The 20392-nt window shown below is 44.8% G+C and overlaps 1 protein-coding gene across 27 annotated transcripts in view; it reads left to right on the top strand.

Moving 5' to 3' along the window:
* The window catches only part of KCNMA1 (potassium calcium-activated channel subfamily M alpha 1), a 908686-nt gene that overhangs the window by 309036 nt on the left and 579258 nt on the right, over positions 1-20392 (top strand). For all 27 annotated transcript variants that reach the window (XM_077453994.1, XM_077453993.1, XM_077453995.1 and 24 more), the window contains exon 3: positions 3518-3579. In XM_077453994.1, the coding sequence (XP_077310120.1) occupies positions 3518-3579 (62 nt within the window). The remainder of the gene's footprint in view (positions 1-3517; positions 3580-20392) is intronic.

Below are 20392 nucleotides of genomic sequence, written 5' to 3' on the forward strand. Positions count from 1 at the left end.
GCAAAGTTTTGCACTTGGGGGCTAAGAATATGCATGCATCATACGCACTAGGGGGAGTACAACTGGGGAAATCAATGGTGGAGAAGGATCCTGGGGCTTTGATAGATCATAAACTCAATAATAGCATGCAATGCCAAGCTGCGATTTCCAAAGCGAGCAAAGTCCTTTCTTGTTTTAAGAGAGCTATGGACTGCAGAAAGAAATATATCCTTTTGCCCCTGTACAATTCATATGTAAGGCCTCATCTGGAATATGCAATTTAGTTTTGGGCACCAGTTCTCAAAAGGGATATGGGGGAACTGGAGAAAGTGCAGAGAAGGGCAACCAAACTCATAAGAGGCATGGAGGAGCTCAGCTATGAGCAAAGTTCAGAGGAACTGAATTTATTCTCTCTTGAGAAGAGGAGATTAGGGGAGGGTGTGATCAACATGTAAGAAAAGGGATTGAAGATCCCCAAGAACATCTTATGCAGGAACACTAGTGGTATATTAAAAATTCACAGCTTTATTGGACAAAAATGATCAAAATATAAAAAGCACACTACCACCATTGTAAAATATTAAAAACATGACAACGTTACCCTAACTGGTTCAGGAAGCTGCTAGCTGCACACCACATTCAAACACCACATTGCACATACACCACTGGGAACAGGAAATATTGGAAGTCCACGCTGTACAAAATGAGATGAAAGTTAATTGGATCAAACTAGATCCGTGACATCCATTCAATCGCTGTCAGTCCATTTGATGTAATGCAAATGGAGCGGTCTGCTTCTGGAAAGCAGCAATCCCAGAACTGATCCTCTGTGGTTCAGTGTGGGTGTTGATATGTTGAAGCCCGGATAGATAACGGTAGGCTCATGAGAATGTGAATAGGCAAATGAATGAAGGCTGACTGAATCAAAGTACCTCTGTAGCCACCAGGAAGTCCATCCCCATGGTAAGCCTAATATAACAAAACTAAGTCGGTCTGTGACGATGAAAGCTCACCATTCTTGCATGACACCGCAGTGACCCTTCCTGTCAGTCCCCATAGGTGCAGCCCACTCACACACACATCACCTTTGGTACTTCATCCGTCACGTTAATCCTTCAGTCCGGTTAATCCTCAACATATGTGCATCGGCTTACAGCCCGCCAGCCAGGTTGATGTCACTTGCACGTTTTGCCAATAGGAACAAGCTTCTTCAGAGAGAGGAGGGGCTATCACTTGTTGCCTTTTAAATGTCAAACTTGCCATGTAATACTAGCTTTTGGCCACAAGATGTCCTCAGCACACTCCTCAATTGAAAGTCACCAAACACACAGTGCATAAACAGAATGTATCGTTCATGGGTATTGGAGACAAGATGACTGGAAAATAATTCTTATACGCAGTATGGGTGTCTCTCCTTGTGATATACCAGTTTCCATGGAACTAGAAGCCACATTTATCAAGAAATTCATAGCTCTAAATAAGAAATATAATCTACAATGCAGAAAAGAAAATATATGATCAACATGTAAAAATGCATAAGGGGTCCATATAGTAAACTTGGTGGCGAGTTATTCACTTTAAGGTCATCACATAGGACAAGGGGGCACTCTTTACGTCTCCAAATATGGAAAGGTTTCTTCACAGTAAGAGCTGTGAAAATGTGGCATAGACTCCCTCCAGAGTTGGTTCTGGCCAGCTCAGTAGATTTCTCGAAAAAAGGCCTGGATTCTTTCCTAAATGTACATAATATAACTGAATAATAACATATTTATAGGTAACGTTGATCCTGAGAATATCCAATTGTGTCTCCGGGGATCAGTAAGGATTTTTTTTCCTTGCTGGATTAAATTGGATCATGCTTTGCTAGTTTTTTTTTGCCTTTCTCTGTATCATCTGTATAGGATCGTGTATATTGGATTATATGATATTTTTTTTATTAATTTTTTTCTCTATTATTGGTTAAACTAGATGGACTTGTCTTTGTTCAACCTAACTATGTAACAAAAATGCCACCTTATTTAAACTGAAGACCAGACACAGCACACTTGCTTTCAAGCATTTGTTGGCCTCTTGGGACAACTTGACTGTGCCTTTTTCATGCTGGCTGCTAAAATCGGCCATCCAGTTTTTCACCACCAAGAGTCATTGGTCCAATTTAGTTGTAAAAAAAATTCCCAGAAAAGGAGAGGGAAAGTTGGAATATCCTAACTGATCGGTGCCTTAGTCTATCCCATTTTCAAGGCTCTTTCTAAAGGCCCATGCGCATCAGAAAATTGTACGAAAAATACCGCTTTCAAAGCATACGATAATCTGATTGTTAGTACTCAGCTTTTTAAGAGCCGATCACGACAATTCATGCAAAATTATCCAATGGGACAAGCGCAAAAAAATTTCTTTTAAGATCGTATGATTTTCATTTAATCAGTACCATTGTTGGTGGAAAATACAATACATATACAATGCAATACAATACATTACATCACTTGCAAATTTTTATTCTGCCATACGAGCATTTTCGTAACTTTAGTAACCTCTTTATATTCAATATGAGATTAGCAAATGCGTTGTGGAATTCATGACCACTGTTATGCAGTAAAACAGAGTTTGAGGTTTATTTAAAATGTCAAAACGTTTAGGTGCCAGCCACTTGGCCTTCAATACAAAGGACAAGGATAAGAAATGCAGAGTTACATTTGTTATTGGACGCTTTTATTTAGACAGTCATACATAGCCTTTGTTTTCCAAGACAAGAAGTGATCAGCACATTCACCCTCATAAAAGCACATATTTGGCAGTCAGGTCCTGTTCAAATCTTGTGATTTTGAATCACAGGCGGAATTGCCACAATTACAAATTGCATCGCAATGCTGGCAAAATGCAGCACATGTGTTCAGGTGCCATTCATTTTTAATGGCACCTAAGCACAGGGTGGTTTTGAGCTGCAATTGCGGCAAACATTGTCACCCAAAAGAAGCTTCTGCTCTCTTTTGGGCGATAAGCTTAGCACAATGCGATTTGCCATGATTGCAGTGCTATTTACAATGCGGCAAAACTGTACCGTGTTTCAGTGGCATTAAAAATGAATAGCATCGGAACGCGTATGCTGCAATTTGCCAGCATTTCAATGGAATTTGGAATCTCTGCGATTCCACTCATGATCCCAAATCGCTAGATGTGACAGGGACCTTAGACTTGTGTGGGTATGCAAAAGCCCTCTATTGCAAACAAAAGCCTGTGACCACAAGCTCCAAACTCAGATGAAACAATCATTTTGACTGCTACAAAGAGCTACCCCCCCCCCCCCCCCCCATAAATAGTTTTAGCTTCCTGTAGATCTCCAGAGGCTGCCATAGCCTCATCCAACCACATGTGATGGGACTTGCCAGGTGTTTCATAATTTTAGGCCTACATTTTGAGATTGCTATCTGCAAACTCCCATCATTCCTACTCCTAGATGACCAAACTCAATGACAAAATATCACTGCCATAAACTATAACATAAAGTGTAAATTTATACTGTATTGTTTTTTGTTTGCAGGTAGTGACGGTCTTCGCTCTGAGCATTGGAGCCCTAGTAATATACTTCATTGATTCATCCAAGTGAGTATAACACAGCATGTGTTTTAAAATGTCATATTGCATATGTTTAAAAAATATTACCAAAGTATTAATGCGTGTAATTATCTTCTACTCACTCAGACTCTTGTATACAAGGCAAGGTAAAAGCAAATGGTGATTGCCCTGTCACTATTTAGCAATACCCAACAATAGAATACAAAATGGAACTTCCTGAAATTTGTACAAGATAGAAAAAGAAACATGAATAGTCAAAATCGTAAAGGGTCCAAAAAAACTGAAAAACTAAATGCAAATATTACAAATGCCATACAAAAAAAGAAAACCTTGCATGAAAAAATGCATGACTTGTCCAGTGCTATAATTTCATATATTAAAGTGTCCTGTACAATCAAAATCATATATTCAATAAAGTGTCCAGTGCATTCCAATTTAGGAAAGTGTTGCATGTAGTTAAACAAGCTGGGCGACACAGTGGTGTAGTGGTTAGCACTCTCATCTAGCAGTAAGAAGCGTCACTGGTTCAAATCCCAACCAGAACACTACCTGCCTGGAGTTTGCATGTTCTCCCTGTGCCTGCGTGGGTTTCCTCCAGGTACTCTGGTTTCCTCCCACACTCCAAAGACATGCAGGTAGGCTAATTGTCTTCTGTCCAAAATTGTCCCTAGTATATGAATGGGGACCTTGGATTGTTTGCTCCTTGAGGGTAGGGACCAATGTGAGTCTGCAATGTACGGGACAATTGTAGACACTCACTCAGGTTGAACTGGATGGACTGGTGTCTTTATTCAACCTTACTAACTATGTAACTATGTAAGCTCAGGTGCAACAAAATCCATGTGCAAACAAAGTTCATCCAGGAAAAATTTCCAATAGGAATCTCTCCTCCATTCTGTGTCCACATTGGGGGTCATTTACTATAGCGCCGAAAAATGATCCTGCAGTCCCAGAAAATAGCACCCAATTGGGGCCAATTAAGACTTCAACTCTCAGAAACTGGGTGCTAATACAAATGGAAAGCAGCGTTATTGCCGGCAAACATGCCTGTCGATCACATATGCTGGAAATAGTGGAAGTCAATGGGGCTTGAACCTGCAAAATCTAAAGTTCTCACTGAAGACGTATATACAAGTTCTTTGCCATAAAAAGTGTATGGGAACCTGGGTCCTGCCCCAGGGGACATGCATCAATTGGAATTTTTTTTTTTTTTTTTTTAACGGCCTCTTTTTTTTTTTTCAGGAGCAGTGATTTTAATAATGCTTAAAGTGAAACAATAAAAATTAAAAATTCCTTTAAATATCATGCGCGCGTGGGGAGGGGGGGGGGGTCTATAGTATGCCTGTAAAGTAGCGCACCTTTCCCATGTTTTACAGTACAGCAGCAAAATTAAGTTTCTAAAGGAAAAAATTTCATTTAAAATCGCTTGTGGCTGTAATGAATTGCTGGTTCCCGGCGATATAGAGTAAATATCTAAGAAAAAAAATGGTGTAGGTTCCCCCCACCAGTCCATACCAGGTCCTTTATGTCTGGTATGGATATTAACTGGAACTCCACGCCAGAAAAAAAAAAGCGAGCACCCCCCCTCCTGAACCATACCAGGCCACATGCCCTCAACATAGGGAGGGTGCTTTTGGGGTCTCCATGTTGAGGGCATGTTGATGGGGATCTGGTTGTGGGGGTCTGCGGGTGGGGGGCTTATCGAAATCTGTAAGCCCCCTTTGACAAGGAGGCCCCCAGATCCTGGCTCCCCATGTGAATGGGTATATTGTACCCCTACACATTCACCAAAAAAAGCAGTGAAATGTGCCAAAAAAAAAATAGCTGTTTTTTCACAATTCCTTTATTAAAAATGTCTTCTTATTTCCCCCGCTTTTTCCACCATCTTCCTCCAGTCTTCCTTCAGTTTTCTCTTTCCTCCAGCCTCTTCTTCTTCCTCCTCTGCTTCTTGCTCCGGCTTCTTCTTCCCCTGGTCCGTCCTCCGGTCATTCTCCTCTGCCGCTCCCGCTGAACATTCAAAAAGCGAACCTCCTGCGATGGGGCACATGACGGCACTCCAAGAACCTGCCCCTTGTGACTTCACCGCCTGGGGCATGATGGGTCAGTGATGTCACAAGGGGGCAGTGTCTCCTGCTGATGTCACCCGGCGCCCATGCCCCATAGTTATACATGATATGTGCGCTATGAAGGCAGACAGATCGGAGAAGGTTTGTTGTTTTCGTGTTCAGCGGGTTGGTGGCGGGAGCGGCAGAGGAGAAAGACCGGAGGACGGCACGGGGAAGAAGAAACCGGAGGAAGATGGATGAGACTGGAGGTGGAAGATGGAGGAAGAAGTGGGGGAAAGGAGAATACATTTGTAATGTAAAAAATTGTCTTTTGTCACATTTCACTACTTTTTTGGGTGAATATGTAGGGGTACAATAATACCCCTTCACATGGGGGGGCGGATCTGGGGCCCCCTTGTTAAAGGGTGCTTCAATATTCCGATAAGCCCCCTGCCCACAGACCCCCCACAACCACCGGGCAAGGGCTGTGGGGATGAGGTGCTTGTCCCCATGTCAAGGGCATGTGGCCTGGTATGGTTCAGGAGGGGGAGCACTTGCTCGTCAGGTTGCTTGCTCAAATACGTGTCTGGTATGGATTTTGGGGGGGACCCCATGTAATTTTTTTTATTTTGGCTTGGGGTTCCTCTTAAATTCGAAGGGCCTAGAATGAACTGGGGGGGGCGCTACGCTGTTTTATTTCTTGATTTTTGAAATTCCACATCATAATATTATTGAATAATTACATACCATTGCATGCATTTGAAGAGTTAAGATGATGGAATAAACCGAACTGCTGTGCATTCACTAATTATGCTGCTGAGTACATTATACGTTTTCTGGAGGTGATACCATTGGTGAGATTCAAACCCATGGCTTGAACCTTTGAAGGTAGCAGGGCATACCACTACGCTATGGAGCTCTTCACAATCATACATAGAAAATACTATTACTAATGTTTGATTCTTTTAATTCTATACAATGTTTTGCGTTTGAGGCATTAATATTCTGGTACCAACATGCTCATGTGCTATTGGGTAGGGATGAGACAAACACTCCCGGTTCGGTTCGCACCAGAACCGATGGCTTTTTTTCCAAGAGGAATAGGCAGATTTACCATCTGAGATGATAAAGAGCCTCAAAAAACTTCAAGCTGTCATTGATGTTGAAGGGGACAATACACAGTATTAAGAACTGGGGAATGTAAACTTTCAATCGGGGTCATTTTGGTAGTTTCTGTTGTGATTACTATTTAAAAAGAGTAAACACAGTTGATCGATAATAAATGACTAAAGCCAAAGCCCGGCGATTCTTTCCGGTATGAGGGGAGGGAGTAATCGGCTGCCCCCAGCTCCTCTCTCCCCATGTGCATCGCTCCGTCCGCCCGCTGATTCTGCCGAGTTGGGGGAGAGGGGTTTGATCGGCCGCCCTCAGCTCCTCGCTCTCCTCATGTGCATTGAGGTTTTCAGTCGAGCCTCACTCATCGACCACACAGCATAGGGACAGCCTCCAGCACTTTGTCGGCATCGCGGTCCCGCTCCCCCCGTGAGCTGAGCGGGGAATCGGTCAGAGGGGCAATATGACGCCTTCCCGACACCCTGTCAGCCGCCATTTCAGAGCTCCGGCTGGACATACACACATTGGCTGACAGGGTTCAGGTAGTGGAGCCTGTCACACAGCAGCATGTCAAGGTCCTCCGCAGAGCCATGGGGGGGGCGTTCATCTGGCCATCCATCCTCTCCAATCTCCCCATGGCTCCGTGGGGACATTGTGCAGCCCGCCCGTTTTTTCCCGGCGCTCATGCCCGGGGGGGAGGGGAGCGGGGGGCGGTCCGTCTCACAATAAGCTTCCCAGCTCCACCTGGCCAGCATGGGGTGGGGGGGAGGGGTGTGATCGGCCGCCCGCCTGCTCCTCTCCTCATGTATGTCTGGTTCATGAGGGGGGCAGGCCGTGGGTCACTTCTGATGCTCGCTGGGGATGGGCAGTCTCCCGCTGGCATCTCCTTTCTTCCCCACAAACTGGCGTCCCCACAGCAGTGTCAGTATCACGGCTGCCCTGGCAACGACCTGAGGCCAGGTTTGCTGTTTGTACTGGTTTTACTTTATATGGTCTGTTTTATCGCAGCCAAAGTTCTGTCCAGCATTTTTTCTGTCTAGCGTTCTGTCCAGCATTTTTTCTGTCTAGCGTTCTGTCCAGCATTTTTTCTGTCTAGCATTCTGTCCAGCACTTCTGTCTAGCGTTCTGTCCAGCATTTCTGTCTAGCGTTCTGTCCAGCATTTCTGTCTAGCGTTCTGTCCAGCATTTCTGTCTAGCGTTCTGTCCAGCATTTCTGTCTAGCGTTCTGTCCAGCATTTCTGTCATAGCGTTCTGTCCAGCATTTCTGTCATAGCGTTCTGTCCAGCATTCCTGTCATAGCGTTCTGTCCAGCATTCCTGTCATAGCGTTTCTGGCCAGCATTTCTGTGATAGCGTTCTATCCAGCATTTCTGTAATAGCGTTCTATCCAGCATTTCTGTAATAGCGTTCTATCCAGCATTTCTGTAATAGCGTTCTATCCAGCATTTCTGTAATAGCGTTCTATCCAGCATTTCTGTAATAGCGTTCTATCCAGCATTTCTGTCATAGTGTTTCTGTCCAGCTTTTCTGTCATAGCGTTCTGTCCAGCTTTTTCTGTCTTAAGCGTTTCTGTCCAGCGTTTCTGTCCAGCATTTCCGTCATAGCGAATGGTCAATGTTTATCGCAGCTAGCGTTCTGTCCTGCGGTTTCTTTGCAGCTTTTTTCTGTCGCAGCGTTCTGTCCAGCATTTCTGTCATAGCATTCTGTCCAGCATTTCTGTCATAGCGTTTCTGTCCAGCATTTCTGTCATATCGTTTCTGTCCAGCATTTCCGTCATAGCGTTTTCTGTCCAGCATTTCTGTCATAGCGTTTTCTGTCCAGCATTTCTGTCATAGCGTTTTCTGTCCGGCATTTCCGTCATAGCGTTCTGTCCAGCTTTTTCGTCATAGCGTTCTGTCCAGCGTTTCCGTCATAGCATTCTGTCCAGCATTTCTGTCATAGCGTGTGGTCCAGCGTGTCTGTTAGTGTTTCTGCCCCTGGATTCCTGTCATAGCGTCCTGCCCCTGGATTCCTGTCATAGCGTCCTGCCCCTGGATTCCTGTCATAGCGTCCTGCCCCTGGATTCCTGTCATAGCGTCCTGCCCCTGGATTCCTGTCATAGCGTCCTGCCCCTGGATTCCTGTCATAGCGTCCTGCCCCGGCATGTCTGTCTTAGCATTCTGCCCCATGACTTCTGTCTTAGCGTTTCTCTGCCCCAGGGCTTCTGTCTTAGCGTTTCTCTGCCCCAGGGCTTCTGTCTTAGCGTTTCTCTGCCCCAGGGCTTCTGTCTTAGCGTTTCTCTGCCCCAGGGCTTCTGTCTTAGCGTTTCTCTGCCCCAGGACTTCTGTCTTAGCGTTTCTCTGCCCCAGGACTTCTGTCTTAGCTTTTCTCTGCCCCAGGACTTCTGTCTTAGCGTTTCTCTGCCCCAGCACTTCTGTCTTAGTGTTTTTCTGCCACAGGACTTCTGTCATAGCGTTTTCTGCCCCTGGATTTCTGTCTAACCATTTCTGGCCCTGGATTTCTGTCTAACCGTTTCTGCCCCAGGGTTGCTGTCATTGTGTTCTGCCCCAGGATTTCTGTGTCATGGTTATGCAGTGATCTTCCTGTGTTTGCTTACCTCCCCTCATGTCTTCAGACTAGAGGCCAGCCACTTCCACCTGGTGGTTTTTCATAACCTCTCCTCTAAGCATGGCTCCACCCCAGGCCCTATCAGGGAGCCCTATATTAACCTGTGCACTGCAGGCTATCAGTGCTGATCAACCATTGTGTATTCCTTTGTGTGTTAGCTTCCTGTTTCCTGCCGTGTGCTCTGCTACTGTTTTCCGTTACCGACTTTGGCGTGTCTTGACTATCCTTGTTTGTCTGTGATCCTGACCTTTTCTTGTCTGCTTGTGGCCCCGACCTTGGCTTTGTCCCTCACCATCCCTATCCTCCTGTTGCCTACTGTGGGTGTGAGCTGGGGGACCCTGGGGGTCGCGACCTGGAGCCAGTTGCAGCCAAGTCCATCCTCACCACCAGAGGCGCTGGTGAACACCTGCTGGCTCTTAGACTCTGCGCCCCAGGGAATCTTACGCTCTAACCCCAGTGGGATCTGTCCCCCGTCTGCAGCAGTCGGCCGTAGGGTCCACAACCTTGTGGTGCACTCCTGATCCCTACGGTGTGCAACTGTCACCTCGCCTCAAGGTGACCTGACATTCTGTCAGTGTTTCACACCTGGATTCTGTCACAGTGGTCCGCCCCAGCATTTCTGTCACTGGGGTCTGCCCCAGCATGCTGCCCAGCATTTCTGTCATAATATTCTGCCCAAGCATTTCTGTCTTTGTGTCTCTACCCCAGTCTTTCTGTCATAGTGTTCTGCCCCAGCATTTCTGTCATTGCATGCTTTTCTGGCATGGTGTTCTGCCCCAGCGTTTGTCTGGCTCGGCGTTCAGTCTCAGTAATTCTGGCTCGGCGTTCAGTTGCGGTGTTCTGGCTCGGCATTCATTCATAGCATTTCTGCCCCAGGATTTTTGTCTTTGCATTTCTGTCTCAGCGTTCAGTCTCAGCGTGTTTTCAGTCATTGCTTTTCTGGCCAGGATTCTGCTGTTGCTTCGCTGTCTCAGTTTTTCTGTTATAGAATTTCTGCCCCAGGATTCTGGCGTTGCATTTATGCCTCAGCGTTTCAGTCTTGGTTTCGCTGTCATTGCGTTCTGCCCCTGGATTTCTGTCTCTACGTTTCTGCATCAGCATTAAGTTTCAGCGTTTCTGTCATAGCGTTTTCTGTCATAGCGTTTTCTGTTACAGCATTGATGTCTTTGTGTTGCTGCCCAGCATGTCTGTCATAGTATTTCAGTCATGATGGCATACTCTGGTAGTCCTTTGTCTTCGTTGTGTGTCATGTCCCATCGTGTCTGTGTCATGTTTGTACCTGGGTCAGGTAGCTAGGGCTCACACGTCAGGATCTGTCACGTCTACAGATCCATATGGGCTGAGGTTTCGTTTGTTAATTGATTGTTGTCCACAATTACCTGTCTCTGCGCTGCAGGTTACTCAGGCTCACTTACCACTCACATGGGGGTGGAGGGGGGTTTTGTTGTCAGGTTCATTCACGCACAGTGGTATTGACATTTCTGCTCATGTTTCATTCTTAGATAGGCGGGGGGCATTGTTGTTCTCCTGTCTGGTTTTCTGTCTTTTCTCTAGTTTGTGTTTCGGGTTGGGCCGTCTTGGCATCCATATCGGTATCAACCATGCTTGCACTCCCTTCCTTCAGCTCGGCTGTTGTTGGGGGGGGCTAGTTGATTGGTGCTGATGTCGTCGTTTTCGCCACTGGGCTCACCCTTGGGTCAGAAGCAGTCGGAAATGTTTTCTTCAGTTGATGTCCTGTTGTGTTGAGACCCTGGTTACCACCCAGGGATGTATAGTCTCTCTCAGGGTGTGTGCTAAGCCACGTCCCCGTGACGGTCCGTGGGTGGTAGGTTGGGCAGACGTCATAATGTTTCTGGATTCCACTCTTGGCTCTGTTCTTGTCAACATATTGCCTGAAGTTCTACTTGAGGACGTCAGTCCAGTCGTTTTTTCCGATCCCCAGCCTGTTCCAAGTAAGGGGGGGGGCCTTCAGTCACCTTGGGTATGTTTGTGTTATGTCATGGGACTATTTCCCCGGGAGGGAGTCTGGCCCTCCTTCCTCGGTTCAGGATTCTGACTCGGCTGTTAGGTCTCAGGCTGTAGCATGACCCGATCGTATCCGGTGGGATCAGGGTCCTGTGTCCGGCATGGTTTCTCCATGTTTGACAATATTATTGCCATGGTGCATGGGCATTATCACATCCATCAGGTGTCCAGTTTTTCGCACTCCTGCTAGTAGTCTTTTTGCCACTCACCCTTTCACCCTCTTGGGTGTTCGTTGAGGTATTTCGCCATCATTTGCAGGGGTTCCTCGGGCCAGGCCTTGTTCCTTCTCCCACCCCCCACGTATCCTCTCATTTCACAAGCAGTTCATTCTCGGGTCTGGGTGTCTCGGGCATCAGGCTCAATTCAATCTTTCAAGGGATGTTCAGTTGGGTTTGGGGTAGTTTCGCAGGTTCTATAGGGGGTTCCTTCTCATCACCAAGCCAGGAGTCGGTGTGTTCTTTTGTCACAGCGGATACTTTACGGTTACTTGCTGGATACTTACTGTTGCCGTCCGGGAGCACGCCATTATCCATGGTGGTTCATTACCTTCCCTTCTTCACCTAAATTTGTGTCTTTTTGCCCTCTTTTCAGGCATACTGACCAGCTAGGCCAAGGCACGCCTCAGGCCTTGGTTCTTAGGTGTATCGCATTTCCCGCTTGAAGACTCTGACTACAAGTTGAAAGCCTGTATTTGTAGGAGGAGCCTAAGAGGGCTATTTAAACCTCCTCCTCTGTCAGGGTCAGTGTTGAGATTTCTGGGTTCCAACCCACCCGTTCCCCCAGTCTTTCATACATTCTCATAGTATTTTGCTCTTATTCTTACATTCAGGGTATGCCCTCTTTTCAGGCATACTGACCAGCTAGGCCAAGGCACACCTCAGGCCTTGGTTCTTAGGTGTATCGCATTCCCCGCTTGAAGACACCATATATATATATATATATATATATATATATATATATATATATATATATATATATATATATATATATATATATATATATATATATATATATATATATATATATATACACACATTTTTGTTACACTTCCTGAATGAACCGAATGCTTCTTTTTATATGTCTGGATTTTTAGAAATAATGCAGAAAGTTTTGAAAGTTTTCTGCTATGGTACATTTGTAGATGCTATTTATAGTTTCATTTTTATATAGCTGTAGACTATATGTAAAAAAATTGGAAGAAATTCCTTTTTAGACCTTTAAGTATTAGGTGCAAACTGAAACCAATTACACATATCTACATAAAAAATATGGAATTGAAATAGAATTAAATACCAGAAATCCCTGACTCCAAAACTTAGCATAGGAAGAAAAATGAACAGAAATGTGATTTAAGAGACAAGGAAAACCTTTCAGGCTAATTGAGTGGTGCAGACCGAGTCTCAGTAAAAGCTGAGTCAGGGCTTCAGTTCTACATTGGCTGGGAGTTAACAATTTGTTGATGGCTGCATGAACGCTGAAGAGACAGTTCAGAGAATGCTGCATTTTTGGCATGGATTGATGCTTCATGAATTCTACTACAAATAAATACAGATTGTTTTTTTTTTTTTTTTTTTTTTTATTGTACCGCTACTTTACAGCTGGCAATTTTCAGCTAAAATATGGGATTTCCAGACTCATAGGCAACTTTACACAGTGATAAAGGTTTTTCTTTATCTTTGTGGGACACAGGAATTCAAGAAATCTGTGATCTCTTTCCTGCTATACAGCCTAGAGGGCAACCTCAGCCTATACTCCATTTTTGGTTCTGTGGCCAGTAGTCACCCCAGCTGGTTAGTGAGCACAGGCAGACCTTTAGCTAAGTGCTGGGTTGGCTGTAAAAGCCCCATCCTGGACCAGGGCAGCTGGCGAGTTAAACTTCTTATGGAGACACATGACTGGGCACCAGATATCTGTGTGTGTTTCCCTGGCTGATAGCTCCCCACCCTGGTGGGAGGCAGTTCTATCTCGGGAGTGTTACCTGCTACGTTGGCTGGACCAGTAAGTAGACACCCCTTTTTTCTCAGGTGTGGTGGCAGCTGCCGTTACACCCGTGGTCGGCCCTGCAGAGTTGTCTTCTCCCCTCCAGTCCTGTCTCCAAGCTTCCCTTCCTGGGATGTGGGGCATGCCTGATTGCTACATGTATCTCTGCCTGTTCTGCCTGTGTCATATGGTTTTGACTACTTTCTTTACCTTCCCTGGCTTGTATGGGGGGGGGGGGGGCGGGGGGGGGGGGTCCGTGCGGTGCAGATCCTTCACTATTATTACGTGTTTTGTCATTCTGACCTGAGCAGGGGATTCTCTAGGCTTCCTCTCCTTGGCCAGTGTTTTCTGCTGACCCCTCTCGCAGGTGCCTTGGACCCCGGTGTCCTTGCCTGTGGAGAGGGTTTGTGGTGGGCATGTACTGGGCAGGTTGGGTACCTCCATTTTGCTTTTGGGAACCCTTGCTGCCTCCTGTTCTGGTAAGTATGCCAAGTATGGAGCCAGGGGCAGCTGTGAGCCCAGTGTCGTCCTCTGCAGACCGACCCAGGGGGGAAAGGATGCTGTCTCATGATGCGCCTGGTGCTTGCTGTTCCTGCATAACATGTCATTCTTTTGATGGGGAGGTTTAGTCGCCTGTATATGTGCACTGGTTCGGGTCCAGGGTGTGGTGAGTGCCGGTGGCCCTGCCTTCTGGCTGTTTGTGGCAACATGCTGGTGCACTCTGCTAGCCCTTTGACATGGTCTTTTTAAATTCTGAGGGGGCTGTATGCTCCTTCTAGGGAATAGTGGGGTATTGTGCTCCTTCTGAGTCCCCTATGGCCTCAGTGAGGCTGTTATACAGTTCTCAGATGGTAGGTAGCCACTTTTGTTTCCTCCAAGGTCTTATCCCTGGTGGCTAGATAAGTCTGTGCTGCTGCGGGTCCTATCTTTCTTGTGGACCTGGTGAACGCGGCTACTGAATCCTCTTGAGGCTGTGCCTGTGCAAGGATAGGCGCCGGTAGCTGTACTCATTTTCCTATTGCGGACTAGCTCTGGGGCTACAGAGGAGGTAACAACCCTCTTTCTAATTATGTAGTGTAGAATTCTTCTGGGCTTTTTTTCTTACCCTTCCTCCTTGATCTATTTATATACAAGACCTGGGAACATCCGCAGCTGACAAAACATTTTTTGGTAAGCTCCCTCTAAACATGGCAATAATGATACTGGTGTAGGAGTCTCCTTTCTTCGAGAATTCTGTGAAAAAAGGAAGGTGGAAACCGTCAGCCACTACATTTACGGTTTACTGGCTGTGGCTCGGCACTTTGCCCAGTTTGGTCGTGGATTGGGCTTAAGCTCTTATGCCAAGACTGGGGTATTGAACAGGTACCTCTGATTTATGTGAAACTTGCGGGCCAACTGGTCCAGGGCTTCAAGTGTGTGTGGCCCCCCTACTTTTCATATTTCTCTTCTCTACTGTGGCACTCTGGTGAGTTATCTGCCTTTAAAGGATCAGTTCACCTTTCATAACATGTAACATGTTACGAACAGACCGGCCCTAACTGTATTCTCCCTAACAAAAGCATCATGCCTTAAGAACGATATACAGTATGTACCATTAGAATCACAATACAGGTTGTAGGGCTAGGAGCAAGCCCACCCTGTTTCAGTCTGTGACTTCCACATTGAGTAGGTCAACCTTTTGCTGGCAGAACAGTCTTGACTTCTCAAAGCGTGGACTCCACTAGACCTCTGAAAATATGCTGTGGTACTGTAGCTGGCACCAAGCCTTTAATAGCAGATTATTTAAGCCTGATCTGGCATGTCTTTTTCCCATAGTGCATCCTGGTGCCATCTCTTCTCAAGGTTAGCCCACTGGGACAATCCCACATGATGTAAATGAAAAGATAATTTGTCAGACCAGGCTACCTTCTTTCATTGCTCTGTGGGTCCAGTTCGGATTCTTGCATGCCATTGTAATGAAATAATGAATGTCATTCATTTTACTTGTCAATAGTTATAATGTTATGGCTGATTAGTGTATATTCATACCATAAATCTGATTTAAAAAAAAAGTGTCACTGTGTAGGTATGCCACATCCTAGACATGCTGTGGCGAAGAGAGCTACTGCCATTCTTGAGAGACATTAGATGGTGTTTAACCACTTACGGACTTCCTGCTGTCATTATACGGCGGTACTTTGAAGTGGAATATCTTTCTTATGGCAGTAGCTAGCTGCCATAACCCCAGTATCCACTTCTTCAGCGAGTGGTCCACTTTTAGATAAGTGGTCTCTGGTGGATTCCCCGCAAGATCACTTTTATTGGTGCTGGGAGAGGGCCCCCCTCCTGCCACTCTCCGGAGCCGCTGGCAGCGGCGGCAGCGATTGCGTCATCTTCCGTGTTAGGTATGGAGCTGAGTGAGGGGAAGATGGCCCCCGCTCGGCTCCAACCAATTGCAGGGCGGAAGCAACATCAAAACGTCACTTCCGCCCATAGCTCTTTAGCATTTTTGTGTAAATATGAGATCTGATGTCTCTTTGACCCCAGATCTCATATTTAAGAGGTCCTGTCATGCTTTTTTCTATTACAAGGGATGTTTACATTAAGTACAGTGTAAAAATAAAAAGTAAAATAAGAAAAAAATAAATTTAACGCACCCCGTCCCACCGAGACTCGCCTGCATATGAAAGTGGTGTTCAAAGCACATGTAAGAGCGGCAAGGATGTGGAATTCCCTTCCACAGGCGGTGGTCTCAGCGGGGAGCATCGATAGTTTCAAGAAACTATCAAGTCAGCACCTGAATGACCACAACATACAGGAATATACAAGGTAATACTGACACATAATCGCACACATAGGTTGGACTTGTGTCTTTTTTCAACCTCACCTACTATGTGCGGTGTTCAAACCACATATGTGAGGTATCCGCACGATTGTTGGAGCGAGCGCAATAATTCTAGCCCTAGGCCTTCTCTGTAATTCAAAACATGCAACCTGTAGAATTTTTTTAAATGTCGCATATGGAGATTTTTAAGGATAAAAGTTTGTTGCTATTCCATGAGCTGGCACAAATTTTAAGCGTGACGTGTTGGGTATCAATTTACTCAGCCTAACATCATCTTTCACAATATAAAAAAAAATGGGCTAACTTTAGTGTTATCTTATTTTTTAATTTAAAAAAAGTGTATTTTTTCCAAAAAAGTGCGCTTATAAGACTGCTGCGCAGAGACGGCGTGACAGAAAATATTTCAACAGCCACCATTTTATTCTCTAGGGTGTTAGAAAAAAATATATATGAATTTACCTTGTAAACAACAAGTCTGAAAAATAGGCCTGGTCTTAAAATGGTTAAACCTGCAGAAATAAGTTGATATACACACACTATGCAGACTTATTATTCCTTATACCTATATAGACATTACATGACAACATAGGTATATTTAACATTGTGTGTTGTTATTTCTGTGGTCACACAATCAGACTGAAGCAGTTAAACTTTCTGGGAGGAGAAAATATTTTTTCATGTGAATTTATTCACCATGTGCTTACTATTTAAACAAATGTGGACAGCTCTAATTTTCCAGGACATACATGGAAGCAGACAGTTGCTGTAATTCATAATGAGTGAGTCTGGGTGTCCAGTAAAGTGCCATTCAGGAAAAAAAACATTTGCCAGGGAGAGCAACAGCATCATGGTAAACATTGTCAAAGGGAGAGTATTAAACATTATAATTTGTCTTTACAATGTCCAAAATAATTGCAAATTGTATTGCTAAATCCTTGACATGTTTGATGTGTTTTTAGCCCTGTATTGTATAGCATGAAGCCAGTATAGCAACATTTTTACTGATAATAGTTCTAAATGCCATAAAAAAAGAAGACTGATTCTAATGAGCTTGCATATCCATATCACATGCTAGTTATCATAAGATGTACTAGTGATAAAAGTCTTTAAGAAAATCAAAGTATTTGATAAAAGCAATGTTTACAGAATCCCCAACTCTTTGCAGAAATGTAGGCCCACTATTGACTGCAGCCATTCATTTGAGTAATATTCTTCATTAATCAGACTGTCTTCCAAATATTTCATCAGCCTTAGATGTTACGATATATCTGCACACAGTACAAAAAGCTGAAAAAAAGCAGATTCATAGGTACATGGGTATATACATTGTCTTGAAAAAGTATTCATACCCCTTGACATTTTCCTTATTTGGTTATGTTACAACCAAAAACGTAACTGCTTTATTATTATTTATTTTTATTATTAATTATTTTATTATTATACATTATTTATTGGGATTTTATTTGATAGACCAACACAAAGTGGCACACAATTGTGAAGTGAAAGAAAAATTATAAATGGTTTTCAAAATGTTTTACAAATATCTGAAAAGTGTAGCTTGCATTTGTATTTACACTGATACCCCTAACTAAAATCTAGTGGAACCAATTACCTTGGTTCCACTAGAATCGCTAGAAACCAGAGTTGCCTAATTAGTAAACAGAGTCCACCTGTGAGTAACCACTTCAGCCCCAGAAGGTTTTACCCCCTTCCTGACGGTCCAGTTTCTGCTATACGGCGCTGCGCCCCTTTAACTGATAATTGCGCGGTCCTGCAACGCTGTACCCAAACAAAATTGGTTATTTTTCCCCACAAATAGAGCTGTCTTTTGGGACTGTGACATTGCGGCAGGCAGAGCGGACACTTTTCACACTTTTTTGGGACCATTGACATTTATACAACGATCAGAGCTATAAATATCCACTGATTACTGTATAAATGTCACTGGCAGGGAAGGGGTTAACACTAGAGGACGATCAAGGGGTTAAATGTGTTCCCTCAGCATGTTCTAACTGGGGGGGTGGGACTGCATGGGGGAGGAGACCGATCGTTGTTCCTATATACTAGGAACACATGATCGGTCTCTCTCTCCCCTGCCAGAACGTGGATGTGTGTGTGTGTGTGTGTGTGTGTATATGTGTTTACACACACACACATCCATGTTCTGGCTCTGTCAGTAGTGATTGCGGGTGCTCGACGGACATCGTGGCCACTGGGCACGCAAATTGGCTCCTCAGTAACGCAACTGGCATGGATGCGCCCACTATACCTGTTAAAGCTATGGCGATTCGAGCAGGGGAGCCATTCTGCTGCCATCAAACAACTCGTGGTCAGCAAGCGGGTAATTTAATCTCAGTATAAATACAGCTGTTCTATGAAGCCCCCAGAGGTTTTTTAGAGAATATTGGTGAACAAACAGCATCATGAAGGGCACACCACACTTCACAATTATGTGCCACTTTGTGTTGGTTTATCACATAAAATCCCAGTAAAATACATTGGTTGTAACATGAGAAAAAGTGGAACATTTCAAGGGGTATGAATACTTTTTCAAGGCACTATATGTTACTAAAACTGAAAGGGAGCCAAAATAAGCTATAGCATATAAAAAATTACAATAGATCAATAAAAGACTTAAATACTGTTACTGCATCTGCATAAACCGCAGAATGTAGGCCTGGTTCTCACTTGTGCACTCACTGCAGGTCCACAACCATTACTGTGGCTGCAACCACCCACACAGAAAATGGAGGAGAAACATGCAGGTGGCAGTAATCCTAATGGCACCCGCACACACTGGAAATTGCTGCTTCCCGCACTGGGAATTTCACTGTGTGCTGCGATTTGGAAAATAGAGCAGGGACCTTTTCTCTGCGTTTTTAGGAGGCACGGCAGCCCATACAAAATGTGGCTCCTACGTCTTCCAGAAGTATGAACCAGGCCTTATACATTTTAAAGAAATTTTCAAGTGTTGATATTTCAGAGGCAAATAAGCCATATTTTAGAAGAAATAACCAGTTATTTATATGGTACAGATGCAGCTAAAGAGATGTTTTTAGATTGAGAAGTGAAATATAAATGAGGAATACTGCAATTGAGGGAGAAAAGCTCCAGTAGTTCGTCAAAGATGAGGACCAAATATTTGAAATTTTACCTCATCAGTTGAGTTTTTTGGTTTTATATTTCCAGATCGTGGGAATGGCCTTTTTCATCCTTTTTCTTTACTAGTAATGGTGGTGATCTGAGATTTTTAGCGGTACTGTGACATTGCGGCGGATAGATCGGACACTTTTGACACATTTTTGGGACAATTGACATTTTATACAGCGCTCAGAGCTATAAAAATTCACTGAGTACTGTGTAAATGTCTCTGGCAGGGAAGGGGTTAACACTAGGGGGCAATCAAGGGGTTAACTGTTCCCTAGTGTTTCTTACTTTATGGGGATAGGACTGACTTGGGTTGGAAACATATCAGGACTTACTAGGAACAAACAATATGTCTAACTCTCCCCTGAGAGAACAGAGATGCGCGTGCGTTTACACACACAAGTCCCCATTCTAGCTCTCGTTCCTGCAATCGTGGGTGGCCAATGGAGATCACGCCCACCAGCCATGGGCATCGGGTCCCCCCCATGCCGTGTGTGTGCCTCCGGTGGCTCTTAAAGGGGAAGATGTACCCGTATGGTGATTCGTGGGAACATGCCACTTTGCAAACGTATTAGGGATGCACCGAATGGGTTTTTTGGTGCCGAAACCGATACCGAAAATAAATCTTCCTTGATCCCAAAAACCGAAACAGCACCGATACCGAAATTGACTATTTTTAAAAAATATTTTTATACAGGAGATGGTCAGAGACTGGGGACATGCTACAGGAGATGGTCAGAGACTGGGGACATGCTACAGGAGATGGTCAGAGACTGGGGACATGCTACAGGAGATGGCCAGAGACTGCAGGCATGCTACAGGAGATGGCCAGAGACTGCAGGCATGCTACAGGAGATGGCCAGAGACTGCAGGCATGCTACAGGAGATGGCCAGAGACTGCAGGCATGCTACAGGAGATGGCCAGAGACTGCAGGCATGCTACAGGAGATGGCCAGAGACTGCAGGCATGCTACAGGAGATGGCCAGAGACTGCAGGCATGCTACAGGAGATGGCCAGAGACTGCAGGCATGCTACAGGAGATGGCCAGAGACTGCAGGCATGCTACAGGAGCTGGTCAGAGACTGCAGGCATGGTACAG

Source organism: Lithobates pipiens, unplaced genomic scaffold, assembly GCF_037356315.1.
Source record: "Lithobates pipiens isolate NorthernLeopardFrog02 unplaced genomic scaffold, aLitPip1_a1.2 Scaffold_25, whole genome shotgun sequence".
NCBI classification, from domain to species: domain Eukaryota; kingdom Metazoa; phylum Chordata; class Amphibia; order Anura; family Ranidae; genus Lithobates; species Lithobates pipiens.